The 15,798-nt window shown below is 42.4% G+C and overlaps 1 protein-coding gene across 6 annotated transcripts in view; it reads right to left on the bottom strand.

Moving 5' to 3' along the window:
- Positions 1 to 9,368: 9,368 nt before the first annotated feature.
- Positions 9,369 to 15,798, bottom strand: part of dhrsx (dehydrogenase/reductase (SDR family) X-linked) — a 289,036-nt gene continuing 282,606 nt past the window's right edge. For all 6 annotated transcript variants that reach the window (XM_041199689.1, XM_041199685.1, XM_041199686.1 and 3 more), the window contains one exon: positions 9,369 to 9,763. In XM_041199689.1, the coding sequence (XP_041055623.1) occupies positions 9,566 to 9,763 (198 nt within the window). In that variant the 3' untranslated portion in view covers positions 9,369 to 9,565. The remainder of the gene's footprint in view (positions 9,764 to 15,798) is intronic.

Here is a 15,798-nt window from a genome sequence, read left to right as displayed (position 1 = left end):
ACAAAATTAGCTTTTGTAGTGGTACAGCTTCAAGTGCCTATACTGCAATGGCTCACCCCAAGTAACCATTTTTCCAATGTGAGAAGACTATTTGAGCATGCAGAACATTATAGCTGAGTGGAATGTTTTTTCACACTGTTTCTGCAGGCAGCCATTTCCAGGCCAGCAAAGATCACTGGATAGCAATCAGGAGCACAAACCCAGGCCAAATGTTTCCCTTCTGTGGCTCAGGGACACTGAACCTAATTGGGTTATGGCCTCAGCTGAGATGAGTTAACTCAGAAAAGGCTGGAAATTGAACCTGGGACCATCTGGTCTTCCAGGTGTGTTCCAAGCTGCACTGACCCATTGAACAATTTGATGAATGTGTACAAGTAGCTTCAGCAGCTTTGCATCAATCCACATCAGGGCACCAATCAAAAACTAAAGAGTGGAACACATTAGAATAATCCTTCTATTTTCTGACTATTAACCGCATTAACTCCCGACCTAGGTTATAATAGCTGCTTGCATATTAATTCAACGGCCTGGTAGTGGGATCTACAGTATGCGGATAACAATGCTATCCAGACGGACACAGAAGCAGACCTATAGGTCGCCCATGATCTGTTCAAAGAAACGTAACAAGCTCTAGGGATGTATCTTTGCCAATAAGACAAAGGTCCTCCTCCAGCTGAAAATAGAGCGTGCACCAAATCCCCCCAGCATCATGGCTGCCGATTGCCACCTGGAGGTAGTCAACCACTTCTGCTATCTTGGTAGCCACATGTCCTGGTCGGCGATCACAGACTTGGAGATCCTGCACTGGTTCCAGTTCGCGAGATCCTCCTTTGGGAAGCTGCTCAGACAAGTCTTCACTAACCATCACCTGTGTGTGGATAAAAAGGCCACAGTTTACAAGATAGTCGCCCTCCCAACATTTCTCAATGGTTGCGAAACCTGCTGATTTATCACTGACACCTGAGAAAGCTCGAGGCATAGCATCAGCACTGCCTACAAAAATCCTACGCACCACCTGGATGGAGTGCTGTACGAACATGAGCAGCTGCACTGGACAGGCCGCTGCACAGAATGCCAAACATGCACTTCCTGAAGTGTGCTCTCCGCTCCCAGCTCATGACTGGTCAACGATCACAGGACGACCAGCGGAAACATTTCAAAGATACCCTGAAAATCTACTTGAAGAAGGTTGGCTTGGACTCAACAGCTGGGAAGAGTGTGCACTGGACGGCCCACGATGACAAGCCCTGCTTCACCAAGATGAAGCTGGTTTTGAAGCAGGCTGGATGACAAAGACATGAGGCCAAGAAGAAAGCTCAAGACAATGCCCAATCTCTCATGGGCCACAGACTGACTAATGACTTACTGTTGAGGTGGAATGTGGATTGCTTTTAATGCTGTTTCTCCCTTAGCTTTTTACTTTGCCTTTTCTACCTTCTTTACCTTGCACTGACTTTACCCATCTTTTACAGCCTCTCTCCCTTTCTCTCCCCCTTTCTTTTTCTCTCTCTCCATGCTAGAACTCCATGGTGCCCTCCATGTTACAAGGGCGTGCCATTAGTTAGTTTGTTTGCGGGATCTTCAATTTTTGCATCTGTACATGAAATTAAAATGCATGCATTACCTCAGGACCTCACATTGTAGAATATCTCACTCCACAATGCTCCCCCTAAATCTTCCCTTAATCTGCAGGCACTCGGTCACAGAAATGTAACTAATGACTGCATAATTCAAATTGACACCTTGATTCAGCACTATATTGTCAGAAGTGCCATTATTCATCCGTGAGGTAAGATTTTCTGCCCAATGATGAGACACAAACAGAAGATCCCATCCCCAAATCTTAAAGTGAGGTCTAACCTGCCAATTCATAGAGATATTGGTGCTTCAAGGTTTTTTTTGATTGAAAGATAATTCCTTTGAACGGTTATTGGTATGTCCTTTTTATGCCTTTTAGACAGCCAGAATAATAATGCGCCAATTTACAGAGAAGGCCCGATGATAAATTACTGATCCTTCACGGATGATAAGCTGCAGCCATTTGGATGTTGGCACTGTGGATTGGCTTGTGGATTATGTTTAAGAGGCAGTGGTATCTGTCCCTATCATAACTTGCTGCAGCACCATTTTGGTCATTCCATATCTCAGGAGATACTTTTGTGCTTTTAATAAAGACCTAAGTCAAAGTTTTGGATGTGGAAAAAGTCATTTATGGAGGTATGATGTATAACTTCACAAATACATGACTTTTAACTTGGACACATAGGAACAAAGAAATTTCTACACAAAAAAGACAAACGTCCATTTGGTTCTCCTTCTACTATCCTGGTAGTCACTTGATACAGTGATAATGAAGCTGTTAATCATGGCAATCAATCTCTGTCAACTGGTCTACATCATGCCAGGGACACCACAGAGGTGAAGAGCTTTTGGGATCATAGGTCCAAAGTCATCTGTTTCCGTGCCTACGCCCCTCCCCCGCCGCCAGCCCCAAGCATGCTATACTTAGCATGTTGCATATCACAAAATGTTGTCCCACAATCAGCTCATCTATCATGCTTATCCATGACTAATTGTCATCATTCACCATTTAGGATCATACTTGAAGAATGGCCCCTTGGCCAAGACAATGTAGCAAAGTAGTTAATTGTGGAACGAAATGGGAATCAGCAAGTCAAAGGAATAATTGATTGCTTTGAAAACATTAGCTGAATCGGAAAACTCACTAGAACTTTGGTCCTTCCTTAATACCTTTTTCTTAGCCCTTATAATTTTTGATGGTCCATCTGTCCCTTTGTCTTGGACTGCCTTCATCTTATCTACCTTCTCAGGAGCTTCATCTACTCAGAACAGGCTTGCTACATGAAATAGTGTAGCAGTTATGTTGTTGGACTAATAATCCAGAGAATGAATAAAAATGGCCTTGAAGCTATCAGATGGTCATTAAAACCTAGCTGGTTCATTAATGTCCTTCAGGGAAGGAAATCTGTCACCATTACCTGGCCTACATGAATTTCCAACCCACACCAATGTGGTTGATACTTAACTACCCTGTGAAGCGGTCCAGCAATTAACTCAATTAAGGGTGACTAGGGATGGTCAATAAATGCTGGTCTCACTGGATAGAGCAATTCTTGTTTTAAAAATAAAGACAAGACTTGCATTTTATACAGAGCGTTTCATGACCTCAACATGTCACAAAGTGCTTTTCACAGCCAATGAAGTACTTTTGATGTGTAGTGAGTTATAACGTAGGAAGTGCGGCAGCCATTTTGCACACTGCAGGATCTCAGAACATCATTGTGAAAATGACCATATAATCTGTTTTCGGGATGTTGGTTGAGGGATAAATATTGACCAGAGCATTGGAGAGAACTTCCCTGCTCTTCTTCGATATAACGACATAGCTTTATTCATAGAGGCTAAGTGTACAAAAGCAAGGATGTTATGTTAAACTTTTATAAATCACTGGTTAGGTCTCAACTAGAGATTTGTGAACACTTCTGGTCACTACAGTTTAGGAAGGATGTCAAGGCCTTGGAGAAGGTGCAGAAGAGATTTACTAGAAAACAACCAGGGAGGTAGGAACTTCAGCTATATGGAAAGAATGGAGAAGCTGTGTTTATTCTCCTTGGAGCAGAAAAGAAAAAGGCTTTCATTTATATAGCGCCTTTCATAACAAGGCATTCCAGAGCATTTTACAGTTAATTAAGTATTTTTGAAGTGTAGTCACCATGATGTAGGGAATGTGACAGCCAAACTGCACACAGCAAGCTCCCACAAACAAAAATGAGATAATGGCCAGATAATCCGTTTGAGTGATGTTGATTGCAAGATGAGTATTGGCCAGGACACCGGTGATAATGCTTCAAAATAGAGCCATGGGATTTTTCGCAACCGCCTGATGAGAGTTCATCATGGTTTCAATGTCTTATCTGAAGGAGGGTACCTCCAACAGTGCAGCACTCCCTCAGTTTGCTCTAGCCTGGATTTTTGTGTTCAAGTCTCTTTATTAGGGTTTGAGCCCACAATATTCTGCCACAGAGGCATTGAGAGGACTACCAACTAACCTATGGCTCAGTTAAAGCTAATGGGAGATTTAGGATGGTGGTGTTCAAAATTAGGAGGGGTCTTGAGAAAGTTAGCAAGGAAAGTCAGTAACCAGAGGGCACAAGAGTTAACAGAACCGTTAAACTACTTCCAATTCTGACGAAAGGCCAACCTGAAACGTTCACCCTATTTCTCTCAGACACGGCCTGACCTGCTGAGCACTTTCTGTTCATTTCAGGTTTCCAGAACCTGCAGAATTTTGCCTTTTACACAAGATTTAAGGCGGTTGGCAAAAGAGCCAGGAGTGAGATGAGAGAAAAAAAAATGTTTGCATGCAGCAGATTATTCCGATCTGGAATGCAATATGCCTGAAAGGACGGTGAAAGCAAATTGAATTGTTAACATTCAAAAGGGAATTGGATAAATAATTGAAGGGGGAAACGATCGTAGGGCTCTGGGGAAAGATCAGGGGCAGTGGAAATAACCGGACAGCTCTTTCAGAGGGCTAGTACAGGCGTGATGGAATCATCCTTTTATACAGCTTAGTATTGCAGCAGGCAGTGTGTTAACTCATTGAAGAAGAATCCCTACTTCCAGCTATTCTGTGGTGAGCTAATCTTTTATTTTTATAGCAGTGGCATCAGCCACAAGTCATGTTTCAGCAGGTGCGATCCTCAGTTTACAGATAAGGTAATACATCTAGCAGGAGAGTTTATCTTGATAAAAGCAACCCAGCAAACAATCTATTCCAACAGATGACCAATCAATTCAGAATGGCATTAAAAGTACCCCAAATTATTTTACACAGCCCATTTGGCTGATTCTCATCAACCACCCAACTCAGCCCTCTCCATCAGCACCAAACTCCATTATTCTAGCCTTAAGGTTAGAAGCCATTGCAATAAACAAACCATCAGCTAATCATAATTCCCATGTATTTATCACAAACATGAGAGAACCAGCCAAAAATGCTCTCTCAATACCAAAATTATTCTCCCAACTACAGTGACTGCTGTGGCTCTTACCTCTAAATCAAAAATCCCACTATAGGAACTTGAGCATGTAATCAATCTGATGCTTCAGTGCTTTACTGTTGGAGGGGCTGTCTTTCAGATGAGGCGTTAAACTGAGACCCTGTCTGCCCTCTCAAGTGGATGCAAAGATCCCATGGTGCTATTGTTGAGAGAGCAAGGAGTTCCCTCTGTATCCTAACCAATATTTAGCTTTTAACCAATGGCACTATAAAGCAGGTTATCTGCTCGTTTTGTGTCTGTGGAACTTAGATGTATGCTAATTGATTGCCGCATGCCTTACACTTCAAAAGTTCTTAATTGGTTGAAACATGCTTTGGGGCTTGCTGAGACCTTTGAAAGGTACCAAATAAATGCAAGCTGTTCTTATTTTTACATAGATGCGAGGTAAAGAGACTCATGTCCTACACTTCCTGTGGTGACCTCTATGATGGCAGTCTCAGACTTTAATATAATTTCTGAACTGATTATGTGTACTGAGATTGATGGAAATGAGTGCAACCTTTAGCACTTGAACGTGTAACTGGGTTCAGGTATTAGGCGAAGCAAGGCCTTTGTGGTCATGTCTCTCGGGTCTGTGGAACATCTTGTACTTTGGGTCGTGGACAAGTGCACGAAGAAGCTGTGTGTGGTAAACCTAATCGATTAGCTCTTGCAGCACGAGTGTCATGCGCAGAGCTAATAAAATGCTGCTAAACTTGACTCTGTTGATCGCCCATTGTAAGAGACAAGTTTGCAGTTATAAAGCACCTTCCATGACTTCTGGACACCCCAAAGGACTTTATAACCAATGAAGTACTTTTGAAGTATAATCATTGTTATAATGCGGGAAATAGGGAGCCAATTTTGCACAGTAAACAGCAATGAGACAGAAAGCCAGATAATGTGTCTTGAGTGGTATTGATTCAGGGATAAATATTGGTCAGGACACTGGGGCCTCAGCTTAATGTCTCAAATCAAAGACAGCAACTCCATCAGTGCAGCGCTCTCTCGGTGCTGCACTGAAGTATAAGGACCAATTAATAGAAGAATGAGTTCTCCTATTCTGGGGAACTGCCTGGAAATGAGCCTAACAACTGGCTCCAGTGGGTTGATTGAAATCAGAAGCTTGCCTTGTGGGAAGTCTCATCACATTATTCTGAGGTGGGAATTGTTGCAAGGATTCCAGAGAGGAACCTCAAAGAAGCCACTGATTGGGGCCTCTGACAAAAGGTTAAGTGAGCAATACCTGTTTCGGTGATATATTTCTACACAGCATTGGGAGGTGAGGGGTGGAGAAAGGAAACACGAAAAATACGATCAGTCGGGTAATAAACTAACGGGGTTTAATTTCCTTTGGTAATAACTGCCTGTTCTGTTCCAACTGTGCCAATTTATCAATTCTCATGGAGCTGTGTGATGACACGGTTTTTAATTATGTTTTGGTTCCCTTATGTATTATTCAACATCTCCAACCAGCAGAGTGAAAGAAAGATGGAATAAAATATAACCTCTTCTGGGTTCCCTTGATCAAATGACAGTCTGATGTGGCTTCATTTTTTTAAAAAAACAACACTCCACCTGGACAAATGGACAACATTCTCAAAGGAAGTCCCAACACAATATTCAAGCAGGAGTAGAGGTAATGAAAAAAAGACTTGCATTTATATAGCACCTTTCTCAATAGAACTCCCAAACTATTTTACAGTCAGTTATATAATTTTGCACGGTAGTCATTATTGCAATGTAGGAATTTTGGCAACCAATTTGCGCACAGCAAGGTCCCCCACACAGCATGGTGATAATGGCTGGATAATTTGCTTTTCGTAATTTCGGTTGAGATCCAATTGTTAGCCAGGACACTGGGGAGAACTCCCCTGTATTTCAAAATACTGTTACGCTGCCCAATCACATGGATACCCCACCTCTGTGGGGCAGGGGGGGGGGGCGGTAGGGGGCATTAAATTCCTTCCCTCGTCTCTGGAGTATGACTTGATCCCACAACCTTGTGACTGAGAAGTGAGAATGCTCTGACCTCTTTGGGTACTACCTTAAGAATCCTACTTGGAGGGCTCCTTTGCAGGAGTAGACTTTGGTTAATCACTTTTATGACCCTGAAAACTTCAGCTAGCATACTTAGAAACCAACTTCCCAAAGAAACGACTCACCCATCTCAGATTCCAGATACTTGGAATCTTGTTTAGATTAGCTGATCATATCTGCACACAGTACAGGTTTTGGAGGACAGGAGTAGTGTTGGAGGGTTAGAAGGTTGTAGGAGGTTGCAGAAACAAGGAAGGGGAATCATTGGCATGATTTGAAACCATGTTGGCCTCAAACATAGAATCATTATAGGCAAAAGAGGGACAACACCAGAATATCTGGAAACCTGAAAAGGTGCAGAGAGGAGCTACACAGAAAGGGCAACATTAAAATGAAAACGATAATTTTAACAGCTGGGCTCACTGCAGCAATGACTATTTATTCTTTGTCAAACACATTATTATTATTTTATTTTTCATGGGATTTGGAAGTCACAGGCAAGGCCAGCATTTGTTGCTCATCCCTAATTGTCCTTGAACTGAGAGCCTTGCTAGGCCATTTCAGAGGGCAGTTAAGAGTCAACTACATTGCTGTGGGTCTGTGGACCAGACTAGATAAGGTTGGCAGATTTCCCTAAAGAACAAGAGTGAACCAGTTGGGCTTTTACAGCAATCAATGATACATTCATGGTCACCATTACTGAGATTTGCTATTCCAGATTTATTAATTGAATTTAAATCCCAATGGCTACAGGTGAGGTTTGAACCCATGGCCCCAAAGCAAGAGCCTGAACCTTTAGATTACTAGTCTAGTGACATTACCAGTACCCCACCATCTCCCCATATACACATAATATGATGATTCCGGAAGATCATTGTATGGAAGAAAGCCCAATTTTATTTTTCGTTAGGCAACTCTCACTTCACTGTAGTGGCTATTGGTGCACTGAAGAAAACAGATGACAATCCCATTGGTAAATGCCCAGCTTTAAAATCCTTATCCTCATGTTTAATATCCACCTTTGGCCTTGCCACTCCCTATTTTTTTATTTCTTCGTGTAAAGTGGGCATTGTTGGCAAAGCAAGTATTTATTGCCTATCTCTAATTGTCCTGTCCTTGAGGTGGTGGTGGTGGACCCGCTTTATTAAATTGTAGCAGTCCATGTGGTGTAGCTACTCCCACAGTGCAATTAGGCAGAATTCCTCGATTTTGACCCAACAATAATGAAGTCAGGATGATGTGTGACTTGGAGGGGGAACTTGGTGGTATTCCCTCAGACCTGCTGCCTTTGTCCTTTTGGATAATCGAGATCACAGGTTTGGAAGCTGTGCTTGAAGATGCCTTGGTGAGTTACTACTGTGCATCTTGTATATACTATACACTGAAGCCACAGCACCGCTGGAAGAAGTGTTTAAGCTGATGGATCGGGTACCAATCAAATGGGCTGCTCTATCCTGGATGGTGTTGAGTTCCTTGAGCATTGATGGAATCAAACCCATCCAGGCAAGTAGAGAGTATTCTTTCACACTCCTCAGTTGTGCCTTGTAGATGGTGGGCAGGCTTTTGAGAATTAGGGTGGTGGGTTGTGTCAGGATGTGAGTTACTAACTGTAAAAATCCCATCTCTTACCTGCTCTTGTAGCCACAGCATTTATAAGGCTGGTCCAATTAGTCACTAATCTCTGGAATTCTTTCTCCAAACCTCTCCTCTTTTAAGACGCTCCTTAAAACCAACCTCTTTGGCAAAGTTTTTGGCCGCCTGCCTAATGTCGTCTTCTGTTAGTGTCAAATTATTTTTGATAACACTCCCGTAAAGAATTCCGGAATGTTTCACGAGGTTGAAGGTGCTATATAAATGCAAGTTATTGTAGTACTAGCTTCTGCCATCAAGTATTGACACAGCAGCCAGATAGTAAAGGAAAAGTGCAAATGCTGGAAACTTAAGCACTGAAAATGCTGCTTATGGACAGCAGGTTGATTAGCAGTTTGGACAGGAAGACAGGTCATTAGTCTAGGTTGGATCTCTTATCAGAACTGGCAGAGTCTAATGAAAAACATCCCTTTAGTATTAGCAAAATAATTATATAGATCACCAGCGGCCTCTACAGGCAGTAATTAAGTACTGGAATAGTAGAGTACCAAAGTGCATATGAATATATATTTTTTCTCTCTCTAGACCTGAATACTTTAACATGGTTAATACAATCACACATTAATGACTTGGAAACTTTATCAATATAATGAATCAAACTGAGCAACTAAAAGATGTGGTTTTCGGTTTGCTAATGAACACAAACACGGTTAGCAATTTAATTAATTATCCTTGATTTTGTTTCAATTTTTGCAGTTTCTCGGGGTTGGTTTGTTTTTCCTGGTGTCTGCCTATCAAGAGGAAGTGACAGAGGCATATAGCTCGCACACCCAGTCCTCATGTCACACGAATGGAGCAGACTCCTTCTTTCTTCAAGAAGCACACTGGTGCCTCTCTGGATTCCCAACTAGATTACAGCTCTGGGCCCAAAGTTTTCTTTGAAGGTCCTCATCATATGAAATGTCCGCAGATTTCACCTTCTGACCGTTCACATAGTAGGAACCTCCTGCCCCTTCCAAGTCCGGTGAAACCGCTGCGTATATCACGGTGGAAGCTCCCTGGGTCGAGGTCTGCAAGAGAAGAAGAGACAGTAAAAAGAACAAAAGCTGCCGAAATCAGCTGCTCAGAATTTGCTGGAAAGATAACGTTGAGCTTAGTGGTACTCGCCATTATTAGTATCTAAATAATCCAACAAATTGTGGTGACGAAGAAATACTCCATGAGTTGTGAATCACCATAAGTTGCAGCACGGTTTGCATTGCTCCACTGTTAGGCTTGCAAGAGCGGCAGCTTGTCAATCTCCCTGTTAGTTTCATGACGTTGCTGCATTTTCGCATTAGTTGCCAATTAAACTGGCCACAGAAAGTTAGGACTGGTGCCTAAAAGCGCAATGACTCTTCCACTAACAAGATTTATATTTCCCACAACGGCATGTAACTTCTTACAGCCTAGAAAGCGAACAACTGAAACCGTGGAGCCTCATTCCTTAAGATAATAATTTGCTCTTGGAGGTTTTTACAATCTAAAATTTTCTTTTCTGATCTTTTTTCCTGTATCTTTCCCCTCTCTCACTCTCTTAATCTAATCTTACTTTCCCTCTTTTTGCTTTTCTTTCTGCGCCAATTTGACTCTAATTCATTCTATTCCCTTCATCTTTCCTTTGTTTCTTTCTCAATCCTTAACTTCCAATGCTTCTGTCATTTGTCAAGATATAAGATGCCCCCATAACCCTTGTCTCGCTGTTATCAGCTCCCACTGCTAGCAATTGCAAATATTTTTCAAACCGAAGGGTGAGGGAAAAAGTCTAGTTAATGGGACTTGCTGTGAGATGACCCACTCCATCAAATTCTGTACAAATTCGACCTCAGTGTAACATAGGATAAATTCACTGATCACGTTGCACTCAAAGAAACATGGGTCAGAGAAACGATGCATTATTCCACTCTACCTCAGCATCTGGCTTCCTGCCCTGCTTGGAATGGGTAGAGAAACGATGCATTATTCCACTCTACTTCAGCATCTGGCTTCCTGCCCTGCTTGGAATGGGTGCATTTGTTTTTATTTATGGCAAAATAAAAACTCAATCTTTCTAAATACAGTTGTGATTTTGGCATAAAAACTATGCAGATGAATGTATCTATCGCGCCGCCACTTGAATCTATTCCTGCCAATTGATATAAACCATCAATTTTTGTGCTGGTTGCCTATCCTGTCAACCCCCCTGACATGCTCACCTTGGGAATAATCAAAATATAACCAAAGTTTGCAATCCGAGCTCCTCCCAATTCCTTGACTGAGCTAGAGGAGAGCGAGTGGAAGGAGGATCCTGTTGAGTGTAACCACCAACATATACCAGTTGGGTTGAATGGCCTGTTTTAGTGCTGTACATTCTATGCAATTCTATATAATTTTTAGGGTGTGGGGACAAGTCAGTTGAAATCACTGCCATCAATGATGGAATGGAGAGAGGAAAGCCAAAATGGGGAAGGGTTAGAAGAATACTGACAAATAGGTCTGGAAGTAATACAATGTCATCAGACATCCCCTCTCCATCAGTACTGACAATTCTACAATCACTTCTGTGCTGTCTGACCGCTTGTTCAACATCACATTATCACAATGATCTTGGATATTGCAATGGGTAACCTATAGAATCTGCAATTCAAGCTGACCCACAGTAAAACCCCCCTCTCTCTGACGACGGACCTTAGGTAAAATAAGTTTGGGTGGTCTCACTCTACTCCAACAGAGCACACATCCACAGCACAAAATTACCAGTGGTCTGGTAATAATTGGTATTACATTGGCAATCTCATGCATTGGGGATTACACAGTGATGCATTAGCTTGGAAATCGGGCTTTTTGAATATTAATAAATGAATGCTTAACAATAATTTGCATTTATATTGCATTGTGAACATAATAAATATTCTAAGATGCTTCATTGCCCAAAAATGGATGCTGAGCATTAACAGGAATAGGATTAGGAAGAGATTATAACTGCATTTCTCAATAGAAGAGAAATTTTGTTCTCTTTTGACACCTATTTAGGTATTTCTGAATTAATTCCTCTCCACGAATGAGATTCTTCATTAAAATTAATATTGTGGGAGAAATCTTCAGGGTGCTATATGCTCCATGATCACAAGTGAACTGAGGTCTTGAAATGGGTCAATGAATAAAATGATAGAGCAGCAAGCCACTTTGCTCCCGAGTTTTGGTATGGATGTGGTGACACTTTATACTGGTTAAAGTGACAGTCACGAGCAGTGCAAGGTCTACCAATGAAATCTGCCAGCAAAGAGCATCATGGCCAAGTGAGTTGGGCTTTTGATTTTTTAGTGGTTTCCTTGTGATCTAGGAGGAGCAGATCTCCACCTCTAGCCTCTACAAAGAAACCTTGCAGGCTTCATCTGCCCCAGATATCCCTCTTCCTCCTACAATTCCACCTGAAAGTTCCTCGTGACCACTTACCTTAGTGCCAGGAGACCAGTCCCTCAGGCCTTGGAAGAGAATATTTGCCATGTGAAATATCACTCCTCCCTGCTGGCCAGGCAGCGATTTCTGCCAGATTTAGTAGGAAATTGGTCTTTCAACATGGTAAAAAGACCCTGGAGTTAAAACAACTTTTACCATCTGCCTGGCCTGGCCTCCATATAACCCAAATTAAAATCTAGACTTTTGAATCAATGGTGCCTCAGCCTCAAATTCCTAAAACAATGACTTATTAAGATTCTTTGTCACAGCTAATGGCAGGGGACAGGTGAATCTGCAGCATGGTTTGCATGTCAGAAAATTGCACTCATACCATGGATTGTGACACTAATGTAATTTAGCATTGGTAAGACAGCTGTAAGATCAAGCCCCAGATATTTAAAAACAATTTACTCATGCCTAATTAGAAATCCATTTCAACCCTTAATTTCACAGTCAAATGAAGTTTGAGTTGAAAGGGGCTGACAAGGGAAGTCAGGGACAGCATAAAAGCTAAAGAGAAAGCATACAATGTGGCGAAAGGCGAAATAAGGAGGGAGAAGATTAAATATGAGGGTAAACTAGCCAGTAATATAAAAGAAGATTGCAAGAGTTTTTTTTGATATACAAAGGGTAAGAGAGAGGCAAAAGTGGACACTGGGCCGCTGGAAAATGACGCTGGAGAAGTAATAGTGGGGAACAAAGAAAGGGCGGAGGAACTGAATAGGTACTTTGCGCCAGTCTTCACGGTGGAAGACATGATGAACATCCCCAAAGTTCAAGAGAGTCGGGTGAAGAGGTGAGTATGGTGGCCATTACCAAGGAGAAGGTGCTAGGAAAACTGAAAGGTCTGAAGGTGGATAAATCACCTGGACCAGATGGATTACACTCCAGAGTTCTGAAGGAGATAGTCGAAGAGATAGTAGAGGTGTTAGTGGTGATCTTTCAGGAATCACTCGAGTCAGGGAGGGTCCCAGAGAACTGCAAAATTGCTAATGTAACTCCCCTGTTTAAGAAGGGAGTGAGGCAAAAGACAGGAAATTACAGGCCGATTAGCCTGAGCTCGGTCGTTGGTAAGATTTTAGAGTCTGTTATTAAGGATGAGATTTCAAAATACTTGGAAGTGCATGGTAAAATAGGGCAAAGTCAGCATGGTTTCATCAAGGGGAGGTCATGCCTGACAAATCTGTTAGAATTCTTTGAAGAGGTAATGAGTAGGTTAGATAAAGGAGAGCCAATGGATGTTATCTACTTGGACTTCCAGAAGGCCTTTGACAAGGTGCCGCACAGGAGGCTGCTCAGTAAGATAAGAGCCCATGGTGTTAGAGGCAAGGTACTAGCATGGATAGAAGATTGGCTGTCCGGGAGGAGGCAGAGTTGAGATAAGGGGGTCCTTCTCAGGATGGCAGCTGGTGACTAGTGGAGTTCCACAGGGGTCAGTGTTGGGACCACAACTTTTCACTTTATATATTAATGATCTAGATGAAGGAACTGAGGGCATTCTGGCCAACCTTGCAGATGATACAAAGATAGGTGGAGGGACAGGTAGTATTGAGGAGGCGGGGAGGCTGCAGAAGGATTTGGACGGGTTAGGAGAATGGGCAAAGAAGTGGCAGATGGAATACAATGTGGGGAAGTGTGAGGTCATGCACTTTGGTAGGAAGAATGGAGGCATAGACTATTTTCTAAATGGGGAGAGTGCAAAGGGACTTCGGAGTCCTAGTCCAGGGTTCTCTTAAGGTTAACTTGCAGGTTGAGTTAGGAAGGCAAATGTAATGTTGGCATTTATTTTGAGACGGCTAGAATATAAAAGCAGGGATGTACTGCTAAGGCTTTATAAGGCTCTAGTCAGACCACATTTAGAATATTGTGAGCAATTTTGGGCCCCGTATCTCAGGAAGGATGTGCTGGCCCTGGAGAGGGTCCAGAGGAGGTTCACAAGAACGATCCCAGGAATGAAAGGCTTAACATATGAGGAATGTTTGAGGACTCTGGGTCTATACTCGATGGAGTTGAGAAGGATGAAGGGGGATCTGATTGAAATTTACAGAATACTGAAAGGCCTGGATAAAGTGGATGTGGGGAAGATGTTTTCATTAGTAGGAGAGACTTGGACCCGAGGGCACAGCCTCAGAGTAAAGGGAAGACCTTTTAGAACAGAGATGAGGAGAAACTTCTTTAGCCAGAGAGTGGTGAATCTATGGAGTTCATTGCCACAGAAGGCTGTGGAGGCCAGGTCATTGAGTATATTTAAGACCGAGATAGATAGGTTCTTGATTGGTAAGGGGATCAAGGCGGGAGAATGGGGTTGAGAAACTTATCAGCCATGATTGAATGGCGGAGCAGACTCGATGGGCTGAATGGCCTAATTTCTGTTCCTACGTCTTATCGTGTTATGATTTCAATATAAGACTGCAGGGAATGAATTGGAGGAGTAGAAAAAAGCCTAGTGACAGAAGCAGAAAACAAAGCATTTTACATCAGTAGGCAATAGTTTGCCATTTGAAAGGTATTCAAGTGAATAATTAAAGGCCCAAATTTGAAACAATTGCATAGAGCCAGGCTTTGTAGTCTGACTGATGGGTTGGAAATGACCAATACAGTCTCATCCGCCTTCTTATAACCAATCACAAGATGCTTGAGAGTACTGGAGACATCATCCTTCCGTCTACCTAGCAACAGCAATATGGAACAATAGCTTGCAGAACTGAATCCCTTTGTAAGACTTCATTGCATTCAAAAAATGCTTGGATAAGCACTTTACATGCCAATAACAACTTATATTTAATAGTATCTTTAACTAGATGAAGCATGCCAAGGCACTTTATAGGACAAAACAAAGTTTGATATTGAGCCACATAAGGAGATATTTGGTCAGATGACCAAAAGCTTGGTTAGAAAGGTAGATTTTGAGGAGTGTCTTAAAGGAGGAGAGAGAGGTAGCGAGGCAGAGAGGGGCGGAGAGGGTACTCTAGAGCTTTTGACCTTGGCAACTGAAGGCATGACCACCAAGGGTGGAGCAATTAAAATTGGGAATGCACATGGGGCCATAATTAGAGGAGCACAGATATCTCGGAGAGTTGTGGGGCTGGAGAAGATTGCAGCGAAAGGGGAGTGAAACCATGGAGGAATCTGAAAACAAGGATGGGAATTTTAAAATCAATAAGTTGTGTATCTGGAGTCAGTGTAGGTCAGTGAGCACAGGGGTGGCAGGGGCATGAAACTTGTTGTGAGTTAAGAAACAGGCAGCAGAGTTTTGGATGATCTCAGGTTTCCATTGGATAGAATGTGGAAGACCAGCTAGGAATGCATTGGAATAGTTGAGACTAGAGGTAATGAAGACATGATTGAGCATTTCAGCCGCAGATGAGCTGAGACGGGACGAAGTCGAGGTGAAAATATACGGTCTTCGAAATGGCATATGTATGAGATCAGAAACTCATCTCAGGATCAGATGTGACACCAAGGTTGTGAACAGACTGATTGCAACTCAAGAATTGGTCGAGGGGGAGATGATGAAGGGTAGCTGGGGAACTGAGTTTGCAGTGATGACCAGAAATAATGGCTTCAGTATTCCCAATACTAAAGGCAATTTCTGCTTACCCGGTACTGAATGTCGGATAAGCAGCCT

Source organism: Carcharodon carcharias, chromosome 11, assembly GCF_017639515.1.
Source record: "Carcharodon carcharias isolate sCarCar2 chromosome 11, sCarCar2.pri, whole genome shotgun sequence".
Lineage (NCBI taxonomy): Eukaryota > Metazoa > Chordata > Chondrichthyes > Lamniformes > Lamnidae > Carcharodon > Carcharodon carcharias.
Note: the sequence above shows the minus strand (reverse complement) of the source record. Positions and strands in the feature narration are given on the sequence as shown.